Source organism: Salvelinus sp. IW2-2015, linkage group LG26 (assembly GCF_002910315.2).
Source record: "Salvelinus sp. IW2-2015 linkage group LG26, ASM291031v2, whole genome shotgun sequence".
Taxonomy (NCBI): domain Eukaryota; kingdom Metazoa; phylum Chordata; class Actinopteri; order Salmoniformes; family Salmonidae; genus Salvelinus; species Salvelinus sp. IW2-2015.
In genome coordinates, this window is record NC_036866.1 from 41,296,592 (window position 1) to 41,321,914 (window position 25,323).

A 25,323-nucleotide genomic window follows, 5' to 3' on the forward strand; every position below is an offset into this window, starting at 1 on the left:
CTGCAAAATCGGCAGTGTATCAAATACTTGTTCTCCCCACTGTATATTTAAAAAAATGTATTTCACCTTTATTTAACCAGGTAGGCCAGTTGAGAACAAGTTCTCATTTACAACTGCGACCTGGCCAAGATAAAGCAAAGCAGTGCGACAAAAACAACAACACAGAGTTACACATAAACAAACGTACAGTCAATAACACAGAATAATAATAATAGGACTATGTAAGAAATGTAGAGTTCTATTTTGCTTTCCAAGCGCAGCTAATAATGCGTTCATAACCAAGTGGGAAGGTGGTATTTACAACATACGACTGGGACACCCCCCCAACTGGTAATTACTAGTGGAAAACTTGTCCATCATCCCTGAGCCACAACTTCCTTCACATGCTGGCCTCTGACATCACCTACTATGGAAATTACCTTGATAACAGCATTGTCAGCAGTTAAATGCAATAAGAAAACTTTATTTATAAAAAGAAAGGAGGCTGCTAAGGGGAGAACGGCTCATAACAATGGCCAGAACAGAGCAAATGGAATGGCATCAAACAACTGGAAACCATGTGTTTGATGTATTTGAATCCATTCCACCTAATCCGCTAGTCATTACCACGAGCCCGTCCTCCCCATTTAAGGTGCCACCAACCTCCTGTGAATATATTAATATGGTTTTTGAACACTATATTTGTTGCCAAGCATGATTGCTGTACTTTTAGTTTATGGTTGACACAGCTTGTTGGCCATTAGCCAATCTGTGTTTCACAATGAGATCAAAGCATGTGAATGCATCCAAATCCTATACGATTCCACAACTGGTAATTACCACCTTCCCACTTGGTTAGAAATGCAGCATAATACTTCGATAAACAGCCTTTAGCGAAGATAACTGCCACAAAAAAAACGAATCATCAATGAGCTTGCTGCACCTTCAGCTGCAAACTGCTCTAATTTGTTGGTAAAGATAGGAAGACCCCACTACTGAGGAGACACGAAATTCCCCCATTGAACTTTGCCACACCCCACCTAAACAAAATGGGGAAATGTTATGTGAACCAGTTAATTAAGCAAAATCAGAGCTATTTTTGCAATACAGATCAGTGCTATGTTAACCGATGACCAAATTAAGCCTTATCCCTTTAAAGGAGATGGTAGGAAAAAACATATTTTGGAAGGATGAAGACCTGAGGGGAACTACATGTTTGTTGTTTTATCACACGTAAATATAGATCACGTTGTTCTGTAACAATAACTTCTGTATCTACCAAACAAATGCAACACTTCAATCCATTACAACAGTCAGTGGTAGGGTGGGGGGGACAAACCACCTTTGACAATCTTATTCTGCAAATTTATGGTGATCCAAATAGATTTCTCAGGGCAGTCCTATATTATTTTAGGACCACATGTTGACTTGCCGTATACTGTAATTAGATTTCATACACTGCACGGTGGTGTCATCCTTTCCTTTGACGTTTTCACGAGCCCTCAGCCCCGACCGACATGTTAGGATTTGCGGGATTGGTTTGCTGCGCCTGATTGGTTGACTAAACCACATTAGCGAATGTTTTCCTCGTCATCAAGTTCGAGAGACCGGTAGTGCTGACAGCCAAACTGGCATCAAATGGTAGACTTTCTTCTGTTTACGGTCAGGCTTTTGAAGAAGTGCAATTTGCAATGCAATTCCGGAGTGTTTAGCAGATAAAGAGGTACGTTATGGACATAGCTATATTGTGTTTGTATGAATGTCCATCCAAGCCAACGTTGCTGTTGTTGTGATAGAAAACGTTAGCTGCTCATCTTTTAGCTAGCTAAGTTAACGTTAGCTAGCTAACTTGCTAGCTAATGTAAGAACACAAATATTTGGCATTGAAACCTCTACCCATGTAGATGTTGCAATCCATTTGCTATATATATATATATGCTGGGAATGGTCAATGTCGAAATGGCAGAACAGTGACTTGATTGCTACGACTTTAAGTGAAGTGTTCCTCTCGATCCGGGCAGCTGTTATGGATTTCAATGCTGTTTTGCTTGATTCCACTTTCAAAGCAAGCATTTGTTTGACATTGATTGTCACGTACAGCTTACCACACGAAATTGCTACCACATTTCACAATTTTCGTCAATCTTGTTTAGCCATTACCTGGAAGTTCTCAACATGTGGCACTATAGTATCCCTGGGGCACCTGGCCTGTCCGTTGTGACTAGATGGGATACAGCTTTTGACTTTTTGTAGCAGGCTAGGAGAATTCGGTTATGGTTAACTAAAAACAAACGACTTTTGACGTCAATTTAACAAAAGCTGTATTCTTTCTAGCCATGACCAGCCTATCCACAGTGAGGTCTTGGGAAGACTAATAAGAACATAGGCCTAATGATCAATTGCACATGAGTGGGTGCAGAGCAACATGTGACTTGGGCTACTTGTACATCCAAAAATGGTTGAGACCGACATGGAAGTTCCCCCAAGAATGCAGAAAAAAAGTATATGTAGGGGCTGTCATGCTCTGTAGAATTAACTTGGCAATGGAAACTGACATACCGTTTACTCTATACTTGAATATCAAACCAAAGAATGGTAAAATAATACAGTGCTTGCAGGTACAATTCAAACAGTGACCTTAATAAACCTTGAGAGTCTGATACTATTGGGAAGTTATGGACAATTGTGTTAAAGATGTATAGCTCCATATACTACATATAATAGACCAGTTTTTCATTTAGTAGTATTGGCCAAGGAGTCTGTAGCCTGTGTCAAAGGTCACCAGTCTGTCTTGAGAATTCCTAGACCATGAGGTCAGTAGTGTAATCTCTGTTACCCAGAAGTAAAATTCTCTTATCTCATGAAAGTTTGTCACTTCCTGTTTTTATTGCTGGGCGGAATGCAGTAGAGCTCGTCAGCTTGTAGTCCTAAGAACCGGAAATGAGTTACCTCTGGTTCGTTCAGCCATTTCTATGGGGAAAGCAAGGCAGTTAACCTTCAACAGCAACGGGCACAGATGGCGTCGATTTTTAAAGCAGCCCCCCGCACCTTTCTGATTCAGAGGGGTTAGGTTAAATGTGGAAGACACATTTAGGTTGAATGCATTCAGTTGAGCAACTGACTAGGTATCTCCCTTCCCCCCCCCAAAACATTTGATTTTGTTTTAATGAACAGACAATTTAGACTTTGTGGCTGTGTAATCTAGTGGAAATTGGTTTATCATCTGCACCCGGGCTTGAAAATCACCAGTTCAAGCACTGCCTTCGTCCAATCCTGATTTGTCCAAAAATCTACGACAAAAACCCAAACCAGGAACTGTTGCTGCGCGTAATTACACAATTCTATGTGTACCGTGACAGATTTTTGCCGTTTAATCTTTCAAAGAGAATTGGCCCAAGAGCCCTTATGACTCAAATGTAATTGCATTACAGTAGTTGTTCCACGTCCCTTATTGCCGCGTTAGAGAAATGCACAGATGTTGCCCAAAAAGTGTTTAATCGCAAATATGCCTCGATTGCATATACAAAAGATACACTTAGTGTACGCTGTTTAGCAAAGTTGCACCCGGCTGTATTTTGAGAAGCACTTGCGATCCAGCCGGAAATGTTGAATTGTAGTTTCCAATGGAAATGCGAGCACATAGTGAGAGGATGTGTCGTTGTGAAAACAGCCTGGTTCAACATGACTAAATTGTGTACAGTAAGTGTATCTTTTGTATTTGAAAGATTCTTTCTCGCTTATATGAGAGGGCTTCCAAAAACTGTATCGCTAGCGAGGATTAACTGTATCAGTCCCAGCAAAAATGGGCTTTTCATTTATCTGACTTTCATTTATCTACATATATTTAGCCTCACAATTAAGTGTTTTACCATTTCTTTTCAGGGCAACCAGGGCTACAAGTAGAACACAAAATGGTGGTTGGAATTCAATACGTCACCAGGGTATTTTAAAAGCCTTTGATAGCACATTTAAGATGGTCATCCACGAAATTTGATTTGTGGGCACATAAAACTATATCCAGTTTTGAAATGTTATCCATGGGATACTGAAGTAGTGATCAGAACTCTAAATTACATTATATCAATTGCAGTTATTTTATTATTCTGTTGGACAAGCACATGACATAGCCCTACTCTGCAATGTCGTTGGGAAACTGGATGGATGTTTTAGATGGTGATGTTGGCTGTATTGATGAATTAAAACGAGAGTGTGACTCTGTAAACATTGCCATGGCTTTGGCAGAGGAAATTATGTTTTTTTTTGTTTTTTTTGTTTAAAGTGCAATTGAATCGGTAAGTTTGAAACCTTGTGTTTGAATTGCGATAATCGTTTATGCTCGTCCTGGAGCCTATCAGTATGTTCAGAGAGGAAGTGAGAGGCACAACTCGGAGGAAAATCTGTCTCCCACCAGCAAGTACCGTCTTTTTTCATTGTTTCGCCCACCAAGCAAGGAGTTTTTGTACGGAGTTCAATGTGTCGAATTTGTTCAACCATAAAATGAATGGCTTATTTGCTAGTTAAGGTTTATTTGATCTAATTGAACTTTCGTAATGCTTAAGTTGTTACGAGTGTACTGATATATAAGTAGAACACTTGACAACCTCATGATAACCTTTTGTCATCAATATTAGATTGATGTACAGCTGGGGTGTCACACTCGCCCCTCCATAGAATGAGTTTATGCTGGTTTTTGTTATTTCCTATCAATGTGTGTCCAATTAAAACCTAGACAACCAAGAAAGGGGAGTTCCTAACTAATCGATGACCTTAATTGATCAATCAAGTACAAGAGAGGAGCGAAAACCTGCAGACACTCATCCCACCGTGGATTCAGTTTGACAGGTGATGGTCTATACAGTGTGACCAAACAGGATGAAAGGCCAGACTGAGAATACTTTATTTCCCATTATCTTGACGAGAACGGACATTTGTATTTATGCTGACAAAGGCCAGATCCCATCACCAACCCACCCATCATGAAATGCCTGCCTTGGCTTTCCTGAAGTGGAAAATGTGCTGTAAGCCGTGCGGTTCACTCCCCACACCTGTGAAGGAAGGTTCCCCCCAAACAGGGCTGTTCAGACCCAGCCGACCGGTCACATGGTTAGATGGCACATTCTTCAGGGTTTCAGGCCAGCAGGCAGCATCCATCTGATACCAAGGAGGCAGCAGCACAGTGAGATGAGGGTGGAGGTGGAGTGGTGCTGCTTCCTTCACACTAAGACAGTTACTGCTTCACTATGAAGCCCGGTCAGACTCCAAAGAGGCTGGTCTAGATGAGCCCTATTCCCAGCTGCTGCTGTGAAGACCCCCTCCCCATGGCATTATCATTCCTAGGATTCGTAAAGATGATGTTGATCTCAGCGTTTCAACGCGTGTTTACGAGGACCAATCAAGTGAGTAGCCTGATGAACCGATCTTAGATGAGACTTGAATGGATTTCATACTCTTTTTGTTCCCCATGTTGGGGATGATGCTCACATGTTTTTATGGTGTTTTCAATGGATTGATTGGAATCTAACATCAGAAGAACATGTGAAGACGCAGTGCCTGCCGTATGACCTGGCTAAATCTCATATTTACAAGCATTTCGCTACACCTGCTAAAAACATCTGCTAAATATGTGTATGTGACCAATAACATTTTATTTGAGATAGTTTTTGATTGAAAAGGAGATGAGGCTAACATCTAAACATTTACAGGATTGGAGAACATTTATAACTTGACTCAACAAGCAGAGCTGTAGAGCCCCCATACTCAACTGGCGGACCGGGTCCGAACCCAGAACAGGGTCACACGGGCTGCAGGTCCCGAATTTTGTAATTTTATTTTTCTAATTTACTCGGTCGGGCTTCGACCCCTGGTATCATATAAACAAACATACGCCATGGAAGAATGCATAGAATTGCAGGAAATTAGCTTTAAAACAGAGGGAAAAAATCCCTGCCTCATGCAACAACAAAAAATAATTGGCTACCTAGGCTACCTGCCGCTCCAACAACCTGTTAGTTAGATCATGCCTGTGTGTCTTTGTGGCCAACTGACTGCTTCATTGAAATTTGATGTCTGTGACAAGGTCTCCCAAGCAAGTCATACAGAGGCAGAATCTTACGCCCTGCCTTGTGGATCATGCAATTATGTGGTGAACTAACTTTTAGTAATTTAATTTCCGAGAACGTTAACAAGCTCAGCTGAGAGGCAGCTGGCTGGCGGAATGAGGGAGGTGAAAAGTGTCCCTGGAGAGAGACAATCTTCCTGTTGTTCCTGCTGTGGTTTAAGATGCCTCAGGAAAGAGGAGAGCGAGCTTCTGGACCTAGCTGTTTCTGTCTCTGCTTCTTTGTCCTCTTCAAGTAAAGTAGGCCTAAGCCTTGACCAAGCCAGAGCAGCCCATAGGGCAGGAGCCCATCTCCTGTTTCTGTAGCGTGAGGCAGCTTGATGGACACGTAGGCTACACCCTACACCACATTTTAATTGTTGCATGGGTGCCAGTGGAAAAAATGTTCGCTGGTCAGATTAGTTTCTGGTTCACAATTATTCTTTTTATCAAGATTTTTTTTCCAAACAGCAATGGGTATGCAACAATGGGTATGCGAACCAGGTATTCAAAAAGTATGACGTCTTGGTTGAATCTTCGGGTTGCGCGATTCAGTCATCATGCACTGTTTGAATTAACATTTCTAAAGACTTTCCCAAAATACCTTCCCAATTAACTGTAGACTGCAAAGTAGGTCTACCTGGCAGAATGAAATCATGATGATTTGTATCAATCGCGGGGCATTTGTTTAGCAAACTATGCCATCACATGTAGCCTACATTGTACAGTACAAACAACAGTCTCTTGCTAGGCACGCAATTGAATTAAAGGTCAACTAAAGACCTCAAAAGTGGTCTCCTGATGTGGTTTAAGAATTGTTGTGGACTGAGAGCAACAAGTGTGATTTTCAGTAAAAACCTGAACTCGGAAACCTGGAAAAACAAAACACGGGCCCTACTGTACTACTGACTGTTCAAAATCGCTAAATATATTACAGCCTTTTTGAGATTGCGCAAAAGTGTTTTTTTCTCTCCAAATAATCGATGTAAATATCATATTGTCAAGTTAAAATGTCATTGTTTGTGTATGGAGGGTTGATCATTGTAGGAAAATGAACGGTAACATCCGCTTTCCCTGGCCTTTATTCTTTTGAATGCGCACAAGTAGCTTTCAGATGGCACTGGACCGGTGTGCCACTTGCAAATTTACCTGAATGTCAAGCCTTGCAGGGGCATGCTAATTTAAAAGATGGCTAGTCATTATTAGTCTGGTTCTGTATGGATTGCAGGTACTTTGTGGGGCACAGGTCAGGTCACTAAACATTTGTGCAAACAAATCATGTGCTGGTGCCATCAACACTAGTCTGTCCACTTGGCAGACACTATTGATATTGAAACCCCTCTTAGCTAACCAGCAGTTTAGTCCTAACCTACTTCATGTCAAAAACTCTAATATGTGACCGACCGGCTCTATTCGGTCTTATCTAGCGAATAATGTAATTGTTTTTTACATTGGATAAAAGTAGAGCTAGAAAATGGTATATCATGCACTACAGTTGAGGAACAATTGGAAAGTAATTCTGCTTTGAAAGTTGATAAACTTGTAACTTCACTTTTGAGAAAATGGCCCTTGAATCTTTTGGTAAACCTACTGGAGAGCTCTTCTTTGTCTACACCCATTCAGCATCGTTCACACCCTCTTAAGCCTTAGCCGCACCCATCTCTTTAAGGATTCACATGTGAGGCCGTGTTCTAAACAACCAAAGATTTCAAGACTAAAGGCTGGTTTATACTGCGTCTATCGACAGTTGTCGCAGTGACATCATGAACATTCTATTGTCGTCCAACATCAAACTTGTCGTTATTAAATAGTATAAACACAAAAACTACAGACTGCACGACATCAGCAGCCTGGTGGTCCAAAACAGTATAACTAGTGTATTTTAACACCAATAAACCCACCCGTTTTTAAAAATGAATTTAGGATGTCAATCTAGTTAACCAGGCAACTAAAAGCAACGTTATCAACAATGTTATGATTTGTTTCTAGCTTGTTAACTAGCTAGCTAATGTTAAGTTAGCTGGCTAGCCAGTTCAAATAATGACCATATAATATAGCTGACAACGTCTTCACTTTAGCTCATTTGTCTTCATTATTACAGGAAAATAAACTCACAACAAGATGATTATTTACAAGTTAATGGCGAGCTAACTACAGAAAATAGCTTACAATTGTGAGTGTGACGAAATAAAAGCAGGGTATTTTACCAGAGAATTTTAGAACTTGGACACTGTCTCGTTGGCCTAACGTTATATCCTAACTTGACTTTGGTCCAGGCCGTGTTCATCACATTACCGTCTCTGGTAAACACAAACTATATCAAATAAAATATAAGTTTATTTGTCACATGCACATAATACAGAAGATGTAGTGTACATGTTTACATTAGGCTATAACTAGCAATGCAAATGGCTCTGCGATACGAATAATATGAGTACACAGATCATGCACGTAACGTTAGCTAGCTAGCGAGCCAGCCAACTGACGTTAGCTAGTACACTTTATCTTGAAATGAGAACTACTTTTTGACAATTAGAAATGTATTATATCTGAAAGTGTAGCAAGCTAGACTATCTTACCCCTATACATGGATGGACGCTTCTCCCACTCTGTCACGGTTGCCATGGTTTCCCTTTCCTTTCCTTTAGTTTGAAGATGTAATCCGGAGACAGGTGTTTTCTACAACAGCCTATGTGTTCTCTTTTTGACTATTTGCAAACAAACGTCAGAATTTTCTCCATCTCCTCAGCTATCATACTTTATTTCCACTGATTTCAAAACTCGGTCCTCCAGAATGTGGAGAGCAACACTCAGCCAGTTCTACTTTGTGATATTTTTCCAAAAAGCTGTGTTAGAAAGGATTACCTACACATACTGACCAGCTCATGTTATAGACAAAAGCTTGCTACATGGCAGACCAATCATCTCTCGGCATATCTCAGCCAATCATGGCATGGCTAGACGGGAAGGTTCCTGCCTGTTTCCGGGGTTAAACCAACTAGGCTTCTATTTTAACAATTGTATTTCTATTTACAGATGGCATACATGTTTGTTATTAAGGAACATGAAAGTTCACATGTTCCAGAATACTTTTCTGCCCCAAAATGTATTTTGATAAAAATTAAAACATTTACGCTCAAATGGCTCTCCTGTGAAGTAGTGACACGCGACATACGCTTAGTTTCCTGAAACGAGTCCCATATGGTCACTGTCCAGGGCTGAATCTCTGGTCCTTTTGGAGGAACATGAATGCATGTTTTGTCAGCTGAAGTTCCTGGTATGGAATCCTTCCCTCCCACCACATATTTACTGTAAACTGTCCTCTCTTCCTCCCAGGAGCCAGAGATCCAGTTCCTTATGGCTCTGTATGATGAGAACCTCCAGAACAACCCTTTTTATTTGGCGCTGGAGAAGCAGCGACCCGACCTGTGCAGCAGAGTGGCAGAGCTCCATGGCATCGTGAGTGACTGACAGCTACGGCTGTGGGCCTACATATAGTGCTCAGCCTTTTACATTATGTATGTATTAGGGACTAGGCTCAGCAGAATAGTAGCATGTTCAGGCAAGCAGTGGGGATGTGGCAGGTGGGGTGGAGCCCCACCAATATCTAGGAAATGTGCATGCAATTCTGTTATTTCCTGTCACAACAATATATCATCAGTAAATAATAACATTTAAAACATTTGATTGATCTAATAAAGCACATGTGGTTGCTTTCCCATTGTATTGTTGTTTTGGTACATTTTCGTTGAAATAAGACAGCTCCAAAATGCAGCTGTTTCAGCCTCACTCTTTGCTTTCTGTGGTGGAGGGGCAGACAGAAAATTAATTACAGAGCGTAGATGTCATTGATTTTCTGTGGTTGCGCGTGATTGTCTCAGCACCCGCTGGGTGAGCTAGCCAGCAAAAGTCCATCTTCGGTGCTTCATTGATTAATCGGCATGGCCGATTTAATTAGGGCTGATTTCAAGTTTTCATAACAATCGGTAATCGGCCTTTTTGGATGCCAATTATGGCCGATTACATTGCAATCCACGAGGAGACTGCGTGGCAGGCTGACCACCTGTTACGCGAGTGCAGCATCAAAAGGACCTTGTGGCTGCAAAGAGCGAAGGTAAGTTACTAGCTAGCATTAAACTTATCTTATAAAAACACAATCAATCTTCACATAATCACTCGTTAACTACACATGGTTGATGATATTACTAGGTTAACTAGCTTGTCCTGCGTTGCATATAATCAAAGCGGTGCCTGTTAATGAATTTTAATTAAAAAGTAATTGGCCACAGATAAGTCAAGGTCTTATGTCTAAGATTAAGGTCTTTGATTGGACTGTCAACTTCATAGCTGGCTAGTTGTTTACCATTGTCAGGTTCCAATTCTCAGAGTAAAAAAACTCTACAGACACTGAAAGTTTAACTAAGTTTATTCTTCCCAGAGGGTCAATACAGCTACATTCAGACAAAAACCTTTTCACACAAGCACTGATATTTAACCCTTTCTCCTAGGCTGAGTGTCCTCCTCCACATCTGTACAAACATTGCATCTTTACTGCTAGGCAGGACACTAAGTGATACGGGCCATAAACTTTTGTCTCCTTTAACATGACCTGATCTCGACCCCNTCTCCCCTTATCAATGCCTGCCACATGTGATCGCTTCCCTGCACTCAATATTTCAATAGGATACCTGATATAATGTAAACGTTATACATTACCCTCTCGCCCTCAGTGACATGAATAAGTATATTTCATATTCTTAGAACCCAACATCATGCACTGTTAGCACATCTTCAAGCTAGGTAGATTAGCTAGCTGAAACATGTCGACAAGGTTAGCTATCTCCTAGCAAATAATTGTCAAACTTAGCGTTATGAAGGAAATGCAGAGAGAAACTCTTGGTTGGGCGGTATACTGTATCCCGGGTTTTTTCGAAATAGCATCAGTATGAGTTTCCAATACAATTTTAGTGTTGGTTATACTTTTTAATATTAGTACTTTAAAATGTTTTTTTAATAGATACCTGCAGTCAACTTGTGCACTAGGTAATAGATAAAGCAGATTATGTTAATAATTGTGCCTGTTAGATTTATTTCTTATTATGATGCTTACTAGTTTCCCAAAACAGCTGTTTGAGCCAGTCACGTGTGTTTGTTTACAAAAAGCATTCCTCTAACTTGGTGAGGTGATCAAGTTACAGTTGTATGAAATGTACTACTAATGTTTGCCAGCTATACAGCACCAGTAAACAGTTTGGACACGCCTACTCATTCTGGGGTTTTCTTTATTTTTACTATTTTCTACATTGTAGAATAATAGTGAAGACATCAAAACTATGAAATAACACACATGGAATCATGTAGTAATCAAAAAGTGTTAAACAAATCAAACATATATTTGAGATTCTTCAAAGTAGCTTCCCTTTGCCTTGACAGCTTTGCACACTTGGCATTCTCTCAACCAGTTTCATGAGGAATGCTTTTCCAACAGTTTTGAAGTAGTTCCCACATATGCTGAGCACTTGTTGGCTGCTTTTCCTTCACTCTGCTATCCAACTCATCCCAAACCATCTCAATTGGGTTGAGGTCGGTTGATTGTGGAGGCCAGGTCATCTGATGAAGGACTCCATCACTGTCCTTCTTGGTCAAATAGCCCTTACACAGCCTGGAGGTGTGTTGGGTCATTGTCCTGTTGAAAAACAAACAATAGTCCCACTAAGCACAAACCAGATGGGATGGTATATCGCTGCAGAATGCTGTGGTAGCCATGCTGGTTAAGTGTTGTGGTTTTACAGACGTGTTTAATATGTTTTATGTACACTTATTTGAATATTTATGAAATGCATATTGTTATATTTGGTAGCAATTATTTATTTTCCCTCGACTCCAACCCCATTCGATGCGTTGGAACGGATGTGGGTGGGGCTAGGTCTACGTAAGTGTGCCAATTTAAAAATCGAGCAGTGTGCGGGTTTCTTCTTTTTTCAAAATCTTTTCATACTATAAAATAATGCCATGGAATTCTAAGCAAATATTGTCTGCGAAATGAACTAGTGTTGCCCACAGCCATATGACATAGCCAGATCACGGCCTAACATAAGGACAACTCAGTATCGCATTCTGTTAATCTGAAATGGACTACATTTTCTTTATATCATGTTTCTTTAGACCTATTTTTGAAAATAAATAATGGATTTATTGTTATGGTGTAGGCTGTATTAAATGGATTTATTAGACTTTTTAAAATGATGATGTTCAGTGGGTGTGTAGAAGCCAGGAGACGCTAAATGTGTTTGTTAATTAACGGTCAATTACTGTGAGACAGGCAGTTATTTGCTTGACAATCACCAGCGGACAATGTTAGGGCTGTGGTGGTCATATCTACTGCTCAGATTTTTTTATATCAATACTTTAAAAAACATAATCCTTTGCAACATTAACCTGTTAAAAACAGTTCTGTAGCAAGGAGGGTTGTAGTAGGCTATATGCCCAATACATTATCACTGCAGATTGGCTGTGCTTGAATTGCCCTGCCAATGTTTTTTTCAGACCATTTTGAAATATTTCAACATGTTAGTTATATGATCACGTGTATAATGGATCATTTGTTGTATAACTTTTGAGGCACAGCTGAGTGAGCATAATCATATCAAAATCAAATTTATTTATATAGCCCTTCTTACATCAGCTGATATTCAAAGTGCTGTACAGAAACCCAGCCTAAAACCCCAAACAGCAAGCAATGCAGGTGTAGAAGCACGGTGGCTAGGAAAAACTCCCTAGAAAGGTCAAAACCTAGAGAGGAACCAGGCTATGAGGGGCGGCCAGTCCTCTTCTGGCTGTGCCGGGTGGAGATTATAACAGAACATGGCCAAGATGTTCATAAATAGTATTATAAATATTCACTTACCTTTGATCTTCATCGGAATGCACTCCCAGGAATCCCAGTTCCACAATAAATGTTTGTTTTGTTCGATAAAGTCCATTTATGTCCAAGTACCTCCTTTTCGTTCGCGTGTTTAGTCCAGTAATCCGTAATTGTTAGCACAGCTAAGAACTGTTGTGCTGATTTTAAAGAAGCAATAAAACTGGCCTTTAGACTAGTTGAGTATTTGTGGGTTCAATTACAGGCTCAAAATGGCAAGAAACAAAGAACTTTCTTCTGAAACTCGTCAGTCTATTCTTGTTCTGAGAAATGAAGGCTATTCCATGCGAGAAATTTCCAAGAAACTGAAGATCTCGTACAACTCTGTGTACTACTCCCTTCACAGAACAGTGCAAACTGGCTCTAACCAGAATAGGAAGATGAGTGTGAGGCCCCAGTGCACAACTGAGCAAGAGGACAAGTACATTAGAGTGTCTAGTTTGAGAAACAGATGCCTCACAAGTCCTCAACTGTCAACTTCATTAAATAGTACCCGCACAACACCAGTCTCAACGTCAACAGTGAAGAAGCAACTCCGGGATGCTGTCCTTCTAGGCTGAGTTCCTTTGTCCAGTGTCTGTGTTCTTTTGCTTAATCTTTTCTTTTTATTGGCCAGTCTGAGATATGGCTTTTTCTTTGCAACTCTGCCTAGAATGCCAGCATCCCGGAGTCGCCTCTTCACTGTTGACATTGAGACTGGTGTTTTGCGGGTACTATTTAATGAAGCTGCCAGTTGAGGACTTATGAGGTGTCTGTTTCTCAAACTAGACACTCTAATGTACTTGTCCTCTCTAGTGGACTGACAAGATATGTTACACGTGCGGAAAATAGAGAGGGGAAAAAGGGACATTTATCATACATTTGGAAACAACGCTCACAGTAACCATATACCTTACACAAGTTGCCACCCGTTTTGGTAAGAAATGCAATGTATTCATGCGTAGATGGCTTTGTTCGTCGTCTCTGTTGAAACCAATCAATCCTTGTATGGGGAATGGCTCGATTAGTGGACAACCAGAGCCTTACACCCGAGGTCACAATGTCCTTCGTAGTTATCTTGGTCTTGTGTTAAAATAGAACAGATCTTCAGATGCACCAATGGTTGTCTGAGATGGGATTTTTTCCCTTCCCACCTTGTGTCTTTAGTCAAAGTTCTAGGACCACTTTTACATGCCCAGCTGCAGACTGGCAATGTTATGGTCTAGTCTTTATCTTCACCTTGTGTGGAGATTCCAGTTTCTAACCATTTCAACGTGTGGACCACACTCTCATCTTTTAGCTCACGCTTCACGTTTGCTGGTCTGCATGTTAATTCTTAGCGAGTCCTTTTAAGCACTCTGGCCGAAAAGGGCGGTTCCATCACACTGACACGCTCTTCTGACCTCATTCGGTGTGTGTGGCTTAGTTTTCATGTCCTTTGCACATAACTATGTTCTTGTTAGGAATGTGATTTCAGTTTTCTATCTTAACAAAAAAAGTAATTGTTCATATTTCCTACTCAATGTAAAGGATGTAAACTTGAAGAGCTTTCACACTGTCAAGTTACAGTATTTTTGTTATACCGTTTTTAATGACATCACAAACTGGAAAAACAATTTGACATGATTATTCTTTAGATCCCCACTGACCATTCCTATCTTAGAAATATTGTTCCAATATTCACTTTTTGACATTTAGAGTTTTTGGGTTCTCAGCTGCATAAGATTTACGTGGGAGAGCGGGGGGTCTGCCTATCTGTCAGCCATTTTCCAAGCTGATCGGAGGCCTTGGAGTCATGACAGTATGGAAGCTGAAGCCTAACTGTTGTTGTTGATTAGTTTACTCCAATTATGGGAGGGATGGTAGGGTTAGGGGAAAATAATAAAGGAAGATGTATATATTTTTATATACATTTATATATATTTTTTTGTTGTTGGAAAAAAAAAACACTGCCTTCCTGGAACTATGGCTGCTGAATCAAGTGCGTCTGCCGCCAACAGAACAAAACTAATAAAGATAATTGGAGTGCAAGGCTTTATCCTTGTTCTTTTTACAGAGATGTTTGGTGATCGACTAGGAATGCCTTGGAGATCAACCAATCGACGGGTTGGTGACCACTGGCTTAGGCCTATACGTTCTCTCCCAGACTCATGGATAGAACATTTTGAGCGTAGCAAAAGGTAACCAGTCCATCCAGTATGCATAATAAGATGGTACACACTCAAAGGTGATTACTAGAATACATTTTGGAGTATAGGCTAGACTAATTATGTACCAAAGACAATGTTTTTCTGCCATGCGTAATGTAAGGTAGGCAATGTATTGTATAACGGCTCAATCATTATTTTAATTCCGTTTTTTGGGGTGGGCTTGGGCTCATATAGACCTATGCAAAGTAAAAACAGGCACAAACTTCCCAAATTTTCCCGATAGCCAGGTGCAAGGGGAGAGAACATGACCAAGCTGCATCTTTCAGTCAAACATAAATTGCATTAGTTTTAACTTTCACTAGTCTGTAACCTCATATTTTACCAGTTGGCCAACAAGCATAGGCCTGTTAACTAGGCTACGTCGACAAAATACTGTGGTGACTTTTGAGTTGATGAATGTGTATATTTCTGCATTTACAGTGTTACAATCATGTGAGATTTTTAAAAGCTTTAAAAGAGAAGCAACGAGTTTGTGCTGACACTACGGTCATGGGTATTGGATTGCATGTGGGCACTGGGCAGTAGGCCATATCATAAAGAAATCAAGGCTATTTCCCGGGGCGAAGTAGCAATGTCACAGTAAGATCAGATGTTTTTTATTGTAGAAACTTTACCAATGAAACCATTGATAAATCAATTCTTAGAGTCACGAGAAACATGTAAAAAAAAAAAAAAAAAACTTGATGATCATATTACTGTGCCCCCAGGTTTTGGTGCCGTGCCGTGGAAGTCTAACCCTTGGGGCGTACACAGCAGCCCAGTTTGAAACCTACGTTTTACAGCCCTCTGGAGAGGGATATCAGACTGTAGATGGGAAGGTAAGTTCCATCAGACCAGTACAACGGCATCTGGAAACGCCACAGTCTCTATCCAGGCTGTATCACATCCGGCCGTGATTGGGAGTACCATAGGCCGGCACACAATTGGCCCAGTGTAGGCCGGGGTAGGCCGTCACTGTAAATAAGAATTTGTTCTTAACTGACTTGCCTAGTTAAATAAAAAAAAGTATTAGCCATCTCTTGATTCTACAGTTAGTACACTAGTATACAATTTCTCAGTGTAACATTGTCCTCTATTCCTCTATTTTAACATGGTACATTGTGTTGAATCATTGGTGCACTACACCAAAACATCAGACTATTTCATATTCTCTGGCCTAACTGTATCTCTTTGGTTGATTCTACTCTGCTATAACGGAGGATATTGGGGTCTGCTCCTCCTCTTCCTCTCTGATAGGAGCTGACCATCCAGGACAGCCAGGTCAGACTCGGCGCAGGGTTCCAGGCCCCAGCCAACGTGCCCATCCTGTTTGAGGAGACCTTTTACAATGAGAAGGAGCAGAGCTACAGCATCCTCTGTATCGCCAGGCCCATCGACACAGACCAAAGCCCAGGTACGGCTCTCCTCCAGAAGCCATAAAAGTGTATTTAAGTGGGTGTGCGATTTTAGTTGATGTTGAACCAGATACAAACGCCTACAGCCACCATCTCACTCTTCTTGTCTCCCTCTCAGTGGAGGTGACCCCCAGCCCAGGCCTGTACTGTCTGAAGAATGTGGAGGATGTCAGAGAGTTTCTGGGCCGCCATGCGGAGAAACTGGACAAGTTCATAAGCAGCTTCTGCAGTTCCTTTAAAGAGCAGGAAAGGAAGGGACTGCGACACCACATTGTAAGCACCATGCCTAATCCTGATGGACACTACTAGCTCACTGCTAGCTAGCTAACAATTTCACAACCACCTATCTAAGGGTCGGGTAAAGCCATTTCCACGCATGATAACGTACACTGAGTGTACAAAACATAAGGAACACCTGCTTTTTCCATGACGTAGACTGACCAGCTGATAGCTATGATCTCTTATCACCTGTTAAATCCACTTAAATCAGTGTATATGAAGGGGAGGAGAAGGATTCTAGAATGATTTTTAAGCCTTGAGACATGGATTGTGGATGTGTGCCAATCAGAGGGGGAATGGGTGAGACAAAATATTGAAGTGCCTTTGAACGGGGTATTTTAGTAGGTGTCAGGCGCACCAGTTTGTGTCAAGAACTGCAACGCTGCTGGGGTTTACACGCTTAACAGTTTCTCGTGTGTATCAAGAATGGTCCACCACACACAAGACATCCAGTCAACTTGACACAACAACTATGGGAAGCATTTGAGTCAGTATGGGCCAGCACCCCTGTGGAACGCTTTCGACACCTTGAAGAATCCATGCCCGACGAATTGATGGCAAAAGGGGGTGCAACTCAATATTAAGGAGGTGTTCCTAAAGTTTGTACACTATGTAGACTGAAATACATAGCTAGTGCACTCATTTATAATGTAATAGATACTATACTATTAATATACATTGTACTGTATAAGACAAAGTAACAGTCAGAGCCAAAGTTATTGGAATACTTGATAAAGCTGAGCAAAAAATACTGTGTAAAATAAGTGCAAATACTGAGCTCAATTGTATGCTCCAAAAATAGTGAAATTATTTTATACTAATACAATTGCTCAGAGAAAGATTTTAGGGGTCAACATTATTGCCTCCCCTGTTTTCAATACCTCACCGTGCGAAGATAATGGCACTAAGCCTTGTTTTTATTGTCTTGGTGGAAGTTTCAGTCAGGTTTTTGTCTAAAACGTCCTCGTACTGAGTAAAGTTCATGATGCTGTTGATCTTAACAAGGGCCCCAGGATGCAAAACCCACCACTGGTGTGCTTGGCCAAAGAGCTCTATTTTCATGTCATCTGACCATAGCACTGGTTCCAATCCAAGTGCCAATACCGTTAAGCAAACTCCATGTGTTTACATTTGTTGGATGATATGAAAGTAGAGCTCTTAGTACACGCACACCAGTAGTGTTTTGCATCGGGGAAAAATATACGTATACAGAAAAGAACCCCATACCGACTATAAAGGTGGTGGATCTTTGATGTTATGGGGCTGTTTCCCTTCCACTAGTCCTGTGGCCCTTTGAACTTTACCCAGTACCAGGACATTTTAGCCCAAAACATGGTTGCCTCTGCAAGGAGGCTGAAATTTGGCCGCAAGTGGATCTTCCAGCAAGACAATAACCGCAAGCACAAATCAAAATCCACAAATAAATGGTTTGACCACAAAATCAACATTTTGCAATGGATAGCGCAGTCTCAGGACTTGAACCCCATTGAAAATCTGTGGTTTGAATTGAAGAAGGCAGTCCTGAAGTGCAGATGAAGGATATCAACAATCTGGAACAACTCTGTATAAAGGAAGGGTCTAAGATCACTCCCAATGTGTTCTCAAATCAAATTTTGTATTAGTCACATGCGCCGAATACAACCGGCGTAGACCTTACAGTGAAATGTTTACTTACGAGCACCTAACCAACAGTGCAGTTTCAAAAAATACGAATAAGAATAAGGTATAAAAGTAACAAGTAATTAAAGAGCAGCAGTAAAAAATAAAATAAGAATATATGCAGGGGGGTGCCGGTACAGAATCAATGCGCAGGGGCACCGGTTAGTTGAGGTAGTATGTACATGTAGGTAGAGTTCATTAAAGTGACTATGCATAGATGACAACTGAGAGTGGCAGTGGTGTGGAGAGGGGAGGGGGAAATGTGAATAGTCTGGGTAGCCATTTGACTAGGTGTTCAGGAGTCTTATGGCTTGGGGGTAGAAGGTGTTTAGAAGCCTCTTGGACCTAGACTTGGCGCTCTGGTACCACTTGCCATGCGGTAGCAGAAAGAACAGTCTGACTAGGGTGGCTGGAGTCTTTGACAATTTTTAGGGCCTTCCTCTGACACCGCCTGGTATAGAGGTCTTGGATGGCAGGAAGCTTGGCCCCAGTGATGTACTGGGCCGTTTGCACTACCCTCTGTAGTGCCTTGCGGTCGGAGGCTGAGCAGTTGCCATACCAGGCAGTGATGCAACCAGTCAGGATGCTCTCGATGGTGCAGCTGTAGAACATTTTGAGGATCTGAGGGCCCATGACAAATATTTTCAGTCTCCTGAGGGGGAAGAGGTTTTGTGGTGCCCGCTTCACGACTGTCATGGTGTGCTTGGACCATGTTAGTTTGTTGGTGATGTGGACACCAAGGAACTTGAGGCTCTCAATCTGCTCCACTGCAGCCCCGTCGATGAGAATGGGGGCGTACTCGGTCCTCTTTTTCCTGTAGTCCACAATCATCTCCTTTTGTCTTGATCACGTTGAGGGAGAGGTGGTTGTCCTGGCACCATACGGCCAGGTCTCTGACCTCCTCCCTATAGGCTGTCTCGTTGTTTTGGCAAATTTAATGATGGTGTTAGAGTCGTGCCTGGCCGTGCAGTCATGAGTGAACAGGGAGTACAGGAGGGGGCTGAGCACACACCCCTGAGGGGCCCCTGTGTTGAGGATCAGCGTGGCGGGTGTGTTGTTACCTACCCTTACCACCTGGGGGTGGCCCGTCAGGAAGTCCAGGATCCAGTTGCAGAGGGAGGTGTTTAGTCCCAGGGTCCTTAGCTTATTGATGAGCTTTGAGGGCACTATGGTGTTGAACGCTGAGCTGTAGTCAATGAATAGCATTCTCACATAGGTGTTCCTTTTGTCCAGGTGGGAAAGGGCAGTGTGAAGTGCAATAGAGACTGCATAATCTGTGGATCTGTTGGGGCAGCATACACATTGGAGTGGGTCTAGGGTTTCTGGGATGATGGTGTTGATGTGAGCCATGACCAGCCTTTCAAAGCACTTTATGGCTACAAACGTGAGTGCTACGGGTCGGTAGTCATTTAGGCAGGTTACCTTTGTGTTCTTGGACACAGGCACTATGGTGGTCTGCTTGAAACATGTTGGTATTAGACTCGGACAGGGAGAGGTTGCAAATGTCATTTTAGAAAAAGGCTCAGTGGCGTTATCCTCGCAAGGTAAAATATTGAAAACAAGGGTGCCAATAATTTAGACCCCTATTTTTATCTTCTTAAACAAAATAGTTTTCTCTGACCAATTGTGTTAGTATAATTAAATGTCAAAAAATGGGGGCATACAATATAGCTCAGTATTTGTAAATTACATTTTTTCTTTTTTTTTTTTCTTTTTCTCAGCTTTATCAATGGTGCCAATAATTTTGGACCGGACTGTGTGCGATATATCATATTTATTCTGCTGTGACCACTGCTCTAACCTGTGACTGTTCTCTCTCCGCAGGACTCAGTGAATGCCCTTTATACTAAATGTCTTCAGTGCCTGTTGAGAGACTCGAGCCTGGTAAGTACTGTAGGAACATGACTGTTAGATTGTAGTGTTGCCAACTATTTTTCAAGGAAAGTAGCTGTTGGTTGCTCCATTTGTTGCTAAAAGTCACTAGATGACCTCATGAAGTAATAGGGATGTCATAATGTTATTTTGCACATAAAAAAATACTTATACTTATGCTGTCCCTCAGTCTCTCATGCAATGCAACAAGGAGAACAAAAAGGAATCAATTAATTTCTTAGAATATATTTTTTGGGTCTTTTAAAAAAAAGTATTATTATTTATGCCGGAGAGCTGTGATATCATTTAACAAGGAACAATTTAATAAATTAACTTCTCTCGCTGCGGCAGCAGAGAGGGGGCGGAGAGGCTAGAGTGGAGAGAGACGGGGGAGGGAGCAAAGAGAGGTGGGGGAAGGGGCACACGTGCTGGTAGAGAGGGAGCAGTGCTCGGAGCAGCACAGGTAGGCTCAGCCAAGTGGGCACACACTCACACAAATAGGAAAGTCACTAAATCAACCAAAAGCCTTAAATAGTAGCTAAACGTGTTGCTATACTCGTTTACCAATAAAAGTAGCTGGAGGGGTCTGAGAACTCGCTAAATCTAGTGACAAAGTCGCTAAGTCGGCAACACTGCCTGATTATCTACACATCTTGAGTCATGTTCAGTAGGTCACACTGTAGCAATGTTTTTTTAAATGTTTCTAATTGGACAAGTTCAGGTTGGTTTTCCATTTCTACGTGCCTACTGGACCACGACCCAGTTGTCTTTCCTGAGATATGAACCAGATTGGTTATACCTCCTGTCTTTCAGAAAGTTCTGGCCAAACAGGATCTCCAGATGACTCTCCTTAAACAAGCGGTGGAAGTAAGAGAGTTCTGTCTATTGTGCTGTGTTCAACATGTGAAAACTGCTCTACGGAGTTGTGACACTATAATGCTTCATGTGTTTTCATGAAATGTTGTCAGTATACATAATTTCGGTTTTATCTTTCAGATGTATATACATCATGGTATCCATGATTTAATCTTTAACTTTGTGGGAACTCTTGAAGCCAGCCAGGTCTGTACAGTATTTGATATTACTGTCAGTCTTTTAAATCCTCAGAATCACCATGCGGTAAAGGTTAATTATCACTGTTTCAACAGGATTCTGCCTTCAACAAAACCACCAGAGGTCTGCAGGACCTGCAGCAGAAAGACTTGAGGGTCAAATCTGAATTTAGGTTGGTTGCTTTTATGTTTACAGTCCAAAGTAACGATATACAGACATCGCATTATACATGCTGGATGAGAAACTTTGCAAGTCTGCATACAACACAAACAAAAAGGCCCACACCACCATATCGCTCATATACCACTTCTAATACAAACTGATCTTCATCATATCGAATAGGTCTGATAACCTGTTCCGTTATGTCTATAGACTATAGGAGTATGTTTGCCTGTCTCATCCAGTATCAATATCACCTAGCCATTCAGTACTATAACCTGTAGTGTGTCCCTGAATTCTACTATAGTATCAATACCCAGTTGTATTTCCCTATTACCAAATACAGTATAAATATACCCCGGGCCAAGAGAGAGCTGAGCCAGTTGAACCACTGCACCTCTCCTCTACACAAGCTGCTCTGCCTCAGAAAGGTGGGACTCACCATCATGCAGTCCCCCAGCAGCTCAGGTATACCATCTGTCTCTTGTCTCTCTGTCTGCATTTCATGTCACATCGGCAGAAGATTACCCAGTGTTGTTGTGTCATAAACAGCACAATTGACACTGGAACGTAAATGTGCCTTTAAAATGGATTCTGGACCGTTTGTTATGGTAAGACCATAGATGCGGTAAAGAGATCAATGGAACTCAACCATGGGGCGGCAGGTAGCCTAGTGGTTAGAGCGTTGGGCCAGTAACCGAAAGGTTGCTTGATCAAATCCCCGAGCTGACAAGGTAAATATCTGTCGTTCTGCCCCTGAACAAGGCAGTTAGACTACCGGGGAATAGTGGGTTGTCATTGTAAATAAGAATTTGTTCTTAACTGACTTGCCTAGTTAAATAAAGGTTTAAAAAACCAAAACAGTGTAAATGCCATGGAAACGTGTGGGGAAAAGATCCCGAATCTCCTCATTGCCCCGCAGCAAAATGATCCTACATTTAGGCTATTGTTTATATGTGTATTTCACACTGTGTTGAGGTAACAATCTGAGTATAATGCTCGTATGGATGTCAACCCCAATACAATTTCATGTTATTGTCACCAATCAACTGCATTCCAGTTAAAAATCGACTGACTACCACCACCCATTTCTCCACACTAGCTATGCTACCAGCTTATAAGAACGGGAGTTAGCATTTAGGAGTCACTTTTTCGAAACCTGAAAAGCGTCTACTTCTGAATGTTATGCATCGAAACAGCCAATTATATCCAAATCAGACTGTAGTAACAACATTGTGGGCCTGTTACAATACATAAATCATTACGGATTGCCACTTTGTTAGATCAGATTTGTTGATTGTGTTCCAATCCGCCGGCCCTTTTCTACCCCCCATGGTCTGTGTTCCATTGACCTCTCTACCACATGTCTGTAAGGTCATGCTTCGGCCTCTGAGTCAAATATAATTTTAGCTTTCATCCAGAAAGTTACAGGTAGAAAATGTTACATGTGCACAAGTGCTGATTTACCAATGTTTTATGATGACATTAAGTTACTATAAGTAGCTTACAAGGCTGGTCATTGTAACCGCCCATGTCAGGGTGTGTAGGAAAGTTGACTGAACTCTGCACAGTCCCACATAATGTCCTCCATTTTTCAATTTCTGTTCACTCCCTGCCTGGTAATATAATTAACTCTGTGCATACGCATAACAATATCCTGACTCTTAGGACCTAATGTGTTTGTTTTGGAAATCAAACCTTGTTGGCCACATAACAACCCTTACCCTGTCTCTGTGGCGTGGTGTGATCCACTCGTAATTTCTGTAGGCCAATTTACCAATTTAAAGCCTAAACGACAAGGAAAGAGGCAGATTGTCCACCTTCCACCACCTTCCGGAGACACCTGAAACCCCACCTCTTTAAGGAATACCTAGGATAGGATAAAGTAATCCTTCTAACCCCCCCCCCCCCCCCTTAAAAGAGTTAGATGCACTATTGTAAAGTGGTTGTTCCACTGGATATCATAAGGTGAATGCACCAATTTGTAAGTCGCTCTGGATAAGAGCGTCTGCTAAATGACGTAAATGTAATTGTCTGTCTCACAGAGGTTAGACAGACTGTGTGGGCATTTGACAGGTAAAGCAACTCTGTAAAGCAACACTCATATGTTTGTAGGATGAAGCTGTTTTTTATGTATTCATTTTAAAGAGCCTTGTCTCTCTAGTCTACTGTGTGCCCCTGCCATAAACCTCAGTCACATTAACAGGTTACAGTTACCGAAGGAACCACCGTAATTGAATTCTTCCTTTCATTTCCCTTTTTTCCTTCACATGCAGTGAGCATAGAGGCCGTATGTGCAGACGATCTTCTCTCTGTCATTCTGTACTTACTGGTGAAGACGGAGATCCCCAATTGGTGAGGAAGATGTTCAGCTTTAAACCTTCTACCTACTAATACCACTGACCATGGAATGACTTGATTTACTTCAAGTAAACTAGTTGAATGAATGAATGAATTATTAAAGTGACCTAGTAATTAAACCGAGTCATTAATTGATTCATTAACTAGTAATTAACGTATTAAAAGCCAGTGTTAAGTGTTTAACTAAAACGCATGCTCTTCCAGGATGGCCAACCTGAGCTACATCAAGAACTTCAATTTCTGTAACTCCACCAAGGACGAGTTGAGCTACTGGCTGACGTCGTTCGAGGCCGCCGTCGAGTTCGTCAGCCAGGGCAACCTCAACCTGAGCCAGGAACGAAAGGTGACAGTACATTACAGTACAGTATAGTAGTACTCGCACAGTAAGAACTCACACAGTCATCAGCTAGGTCAAATTCCTGAGACAGAGACAAATGGTGAGCACAACAAAGTACAGTAGCACTCACACAGGGTGGCTCCTTTCTTACGTTACACTACACTGAGTGTACAAAACTTTAATATTGATTTGCACCCTCCTTTTTTGCCTTCAGAACAGCCTCAATTGGTCGGGGCATAGACTCTTCCCACAGTTGTGTCAAGTTGGCTGGATGTCGTTTGAGTGGTGAACCGTTCTTGATACACACAGGAAACTGTTGAGTGTGGAAAAACCCAGCAGCGTTGCAGTTCTTGACACAAACTGGTGCGCCTGTTCAAAGGCACTTAAATCTTTTGTCTTGGCAATCCACCCTTTGAATGGCACACATACACAATTGTCTCAAGGCTTAAAAATCCTTCTTTAACCTGTTCGTATATACTGATTTGAAGTGGATTTAACAAGTGACATCAATAAGGGGTCATAGCTTTCACCTGGATTCACCTGGTCAGTCTGTCATGGAAAGAGCAGGTGTTCTTAATGTTTTTGTTCACTCAGTGTACCTGGGCCCTGGCTAGCTTGACTTGGCTCAATGTTGTGAAAATGGCTTTATACACCACCATCACATACAACATTGTTGTAGCTGATATCCTATCCAAGCGCTGTTGACTTAGATACACCACTTTATCACTGCAATACCTGTCATAACAGGCCACAATAGTGAGCGAACTTGACCGAAATGAGTGAGGGGGGGGAAAAAGTCCTGTGTGCAGAGTAAGTGACTGTCTGTTGTTTGCAGGGCTCAGGGGAACTGAACGACAAGGTGCGTTTCACACAGAAAATGAACCTGCTCTGTCAGAACGATGCTACCCCCATCAACTGTCTGTTTGAGGTGAGAACATGACCAAGTTTTAGGGGGGAGGAAAGCTTTACTCTGTGTTGGGGAGTAGTGAACTACATGTAGTTAAATTAGTAATTTATCTACATTT

The 25,323-nt window shown here is 41.6% G+C and overlaps 1 protein-coding gene across 4 annotated transcripts in view; it reads left to right on the plus strand.

Moving 5' to 3' along the window:
* The first annotated feature begins 1,612 nt into the window (after window positions 1–1,612).
* LOC111952464 (ankyrin repeat domain-containing protein 27) overlaps window positions 1,613–25,323 on the plus strand; it is a 33,367-nt gene continuing 9,656 nt past the window's right edge. For all 4 annotated transcript variants that reach the window (XM_023971146.2, XM_023971148.2, XM_023971147.2 and 1 more), the window contains exons 1-13: window positions 1,613–1,702; window positions 9,410–9,532; window positions 15,892–16,002; window positions 16,421–16,577; window positions 16,697–16,851; window positions 20,341–20,400; window positions 21,202–21,255; window positions 21,385–21,450; window positions 21,537–21,613; window positions 21,947–22,068; window positions 23,877–23,955; window positions 24,166–24,304; window positions 25,134–25,226. In XM_023971146.2, coding sequence (XP_023826914.1) covers window positions 9,431–9,532; window positions 15,892–16,002; window positions 16,421–16,577; window positions 16,697–16,851; window positions 20,341–20,400; window positions 21,202–21,255; window positions 21,385–21,450; window positions 21,537–21,613; window positions 21,947–22,068; window positions 23,877–23,955; window positions 24,166–24,304; window positions 25,134–25,226 — 1,215 coding nt within the window. In that variant the 5' untranslated portion in view covers window positions 1,613–1,702; window positions 9,410–9,430. The remainder of the gene's footprint in view (window positions 1,703–9,409; window positions 9,533–15,891; window positions 16,003–16,420; window positions 16,578–16,696; window positions 16,852–20,340; window positions 20,401–21,201; window positions 21,256–21,384; window positions 21,451–21,536; window positions 21,614–21,946; window positions 22,069–23,876; window positions 23,956–24,165; window positions 24,305–25,133; window positions 25,227–25,323) is intronic.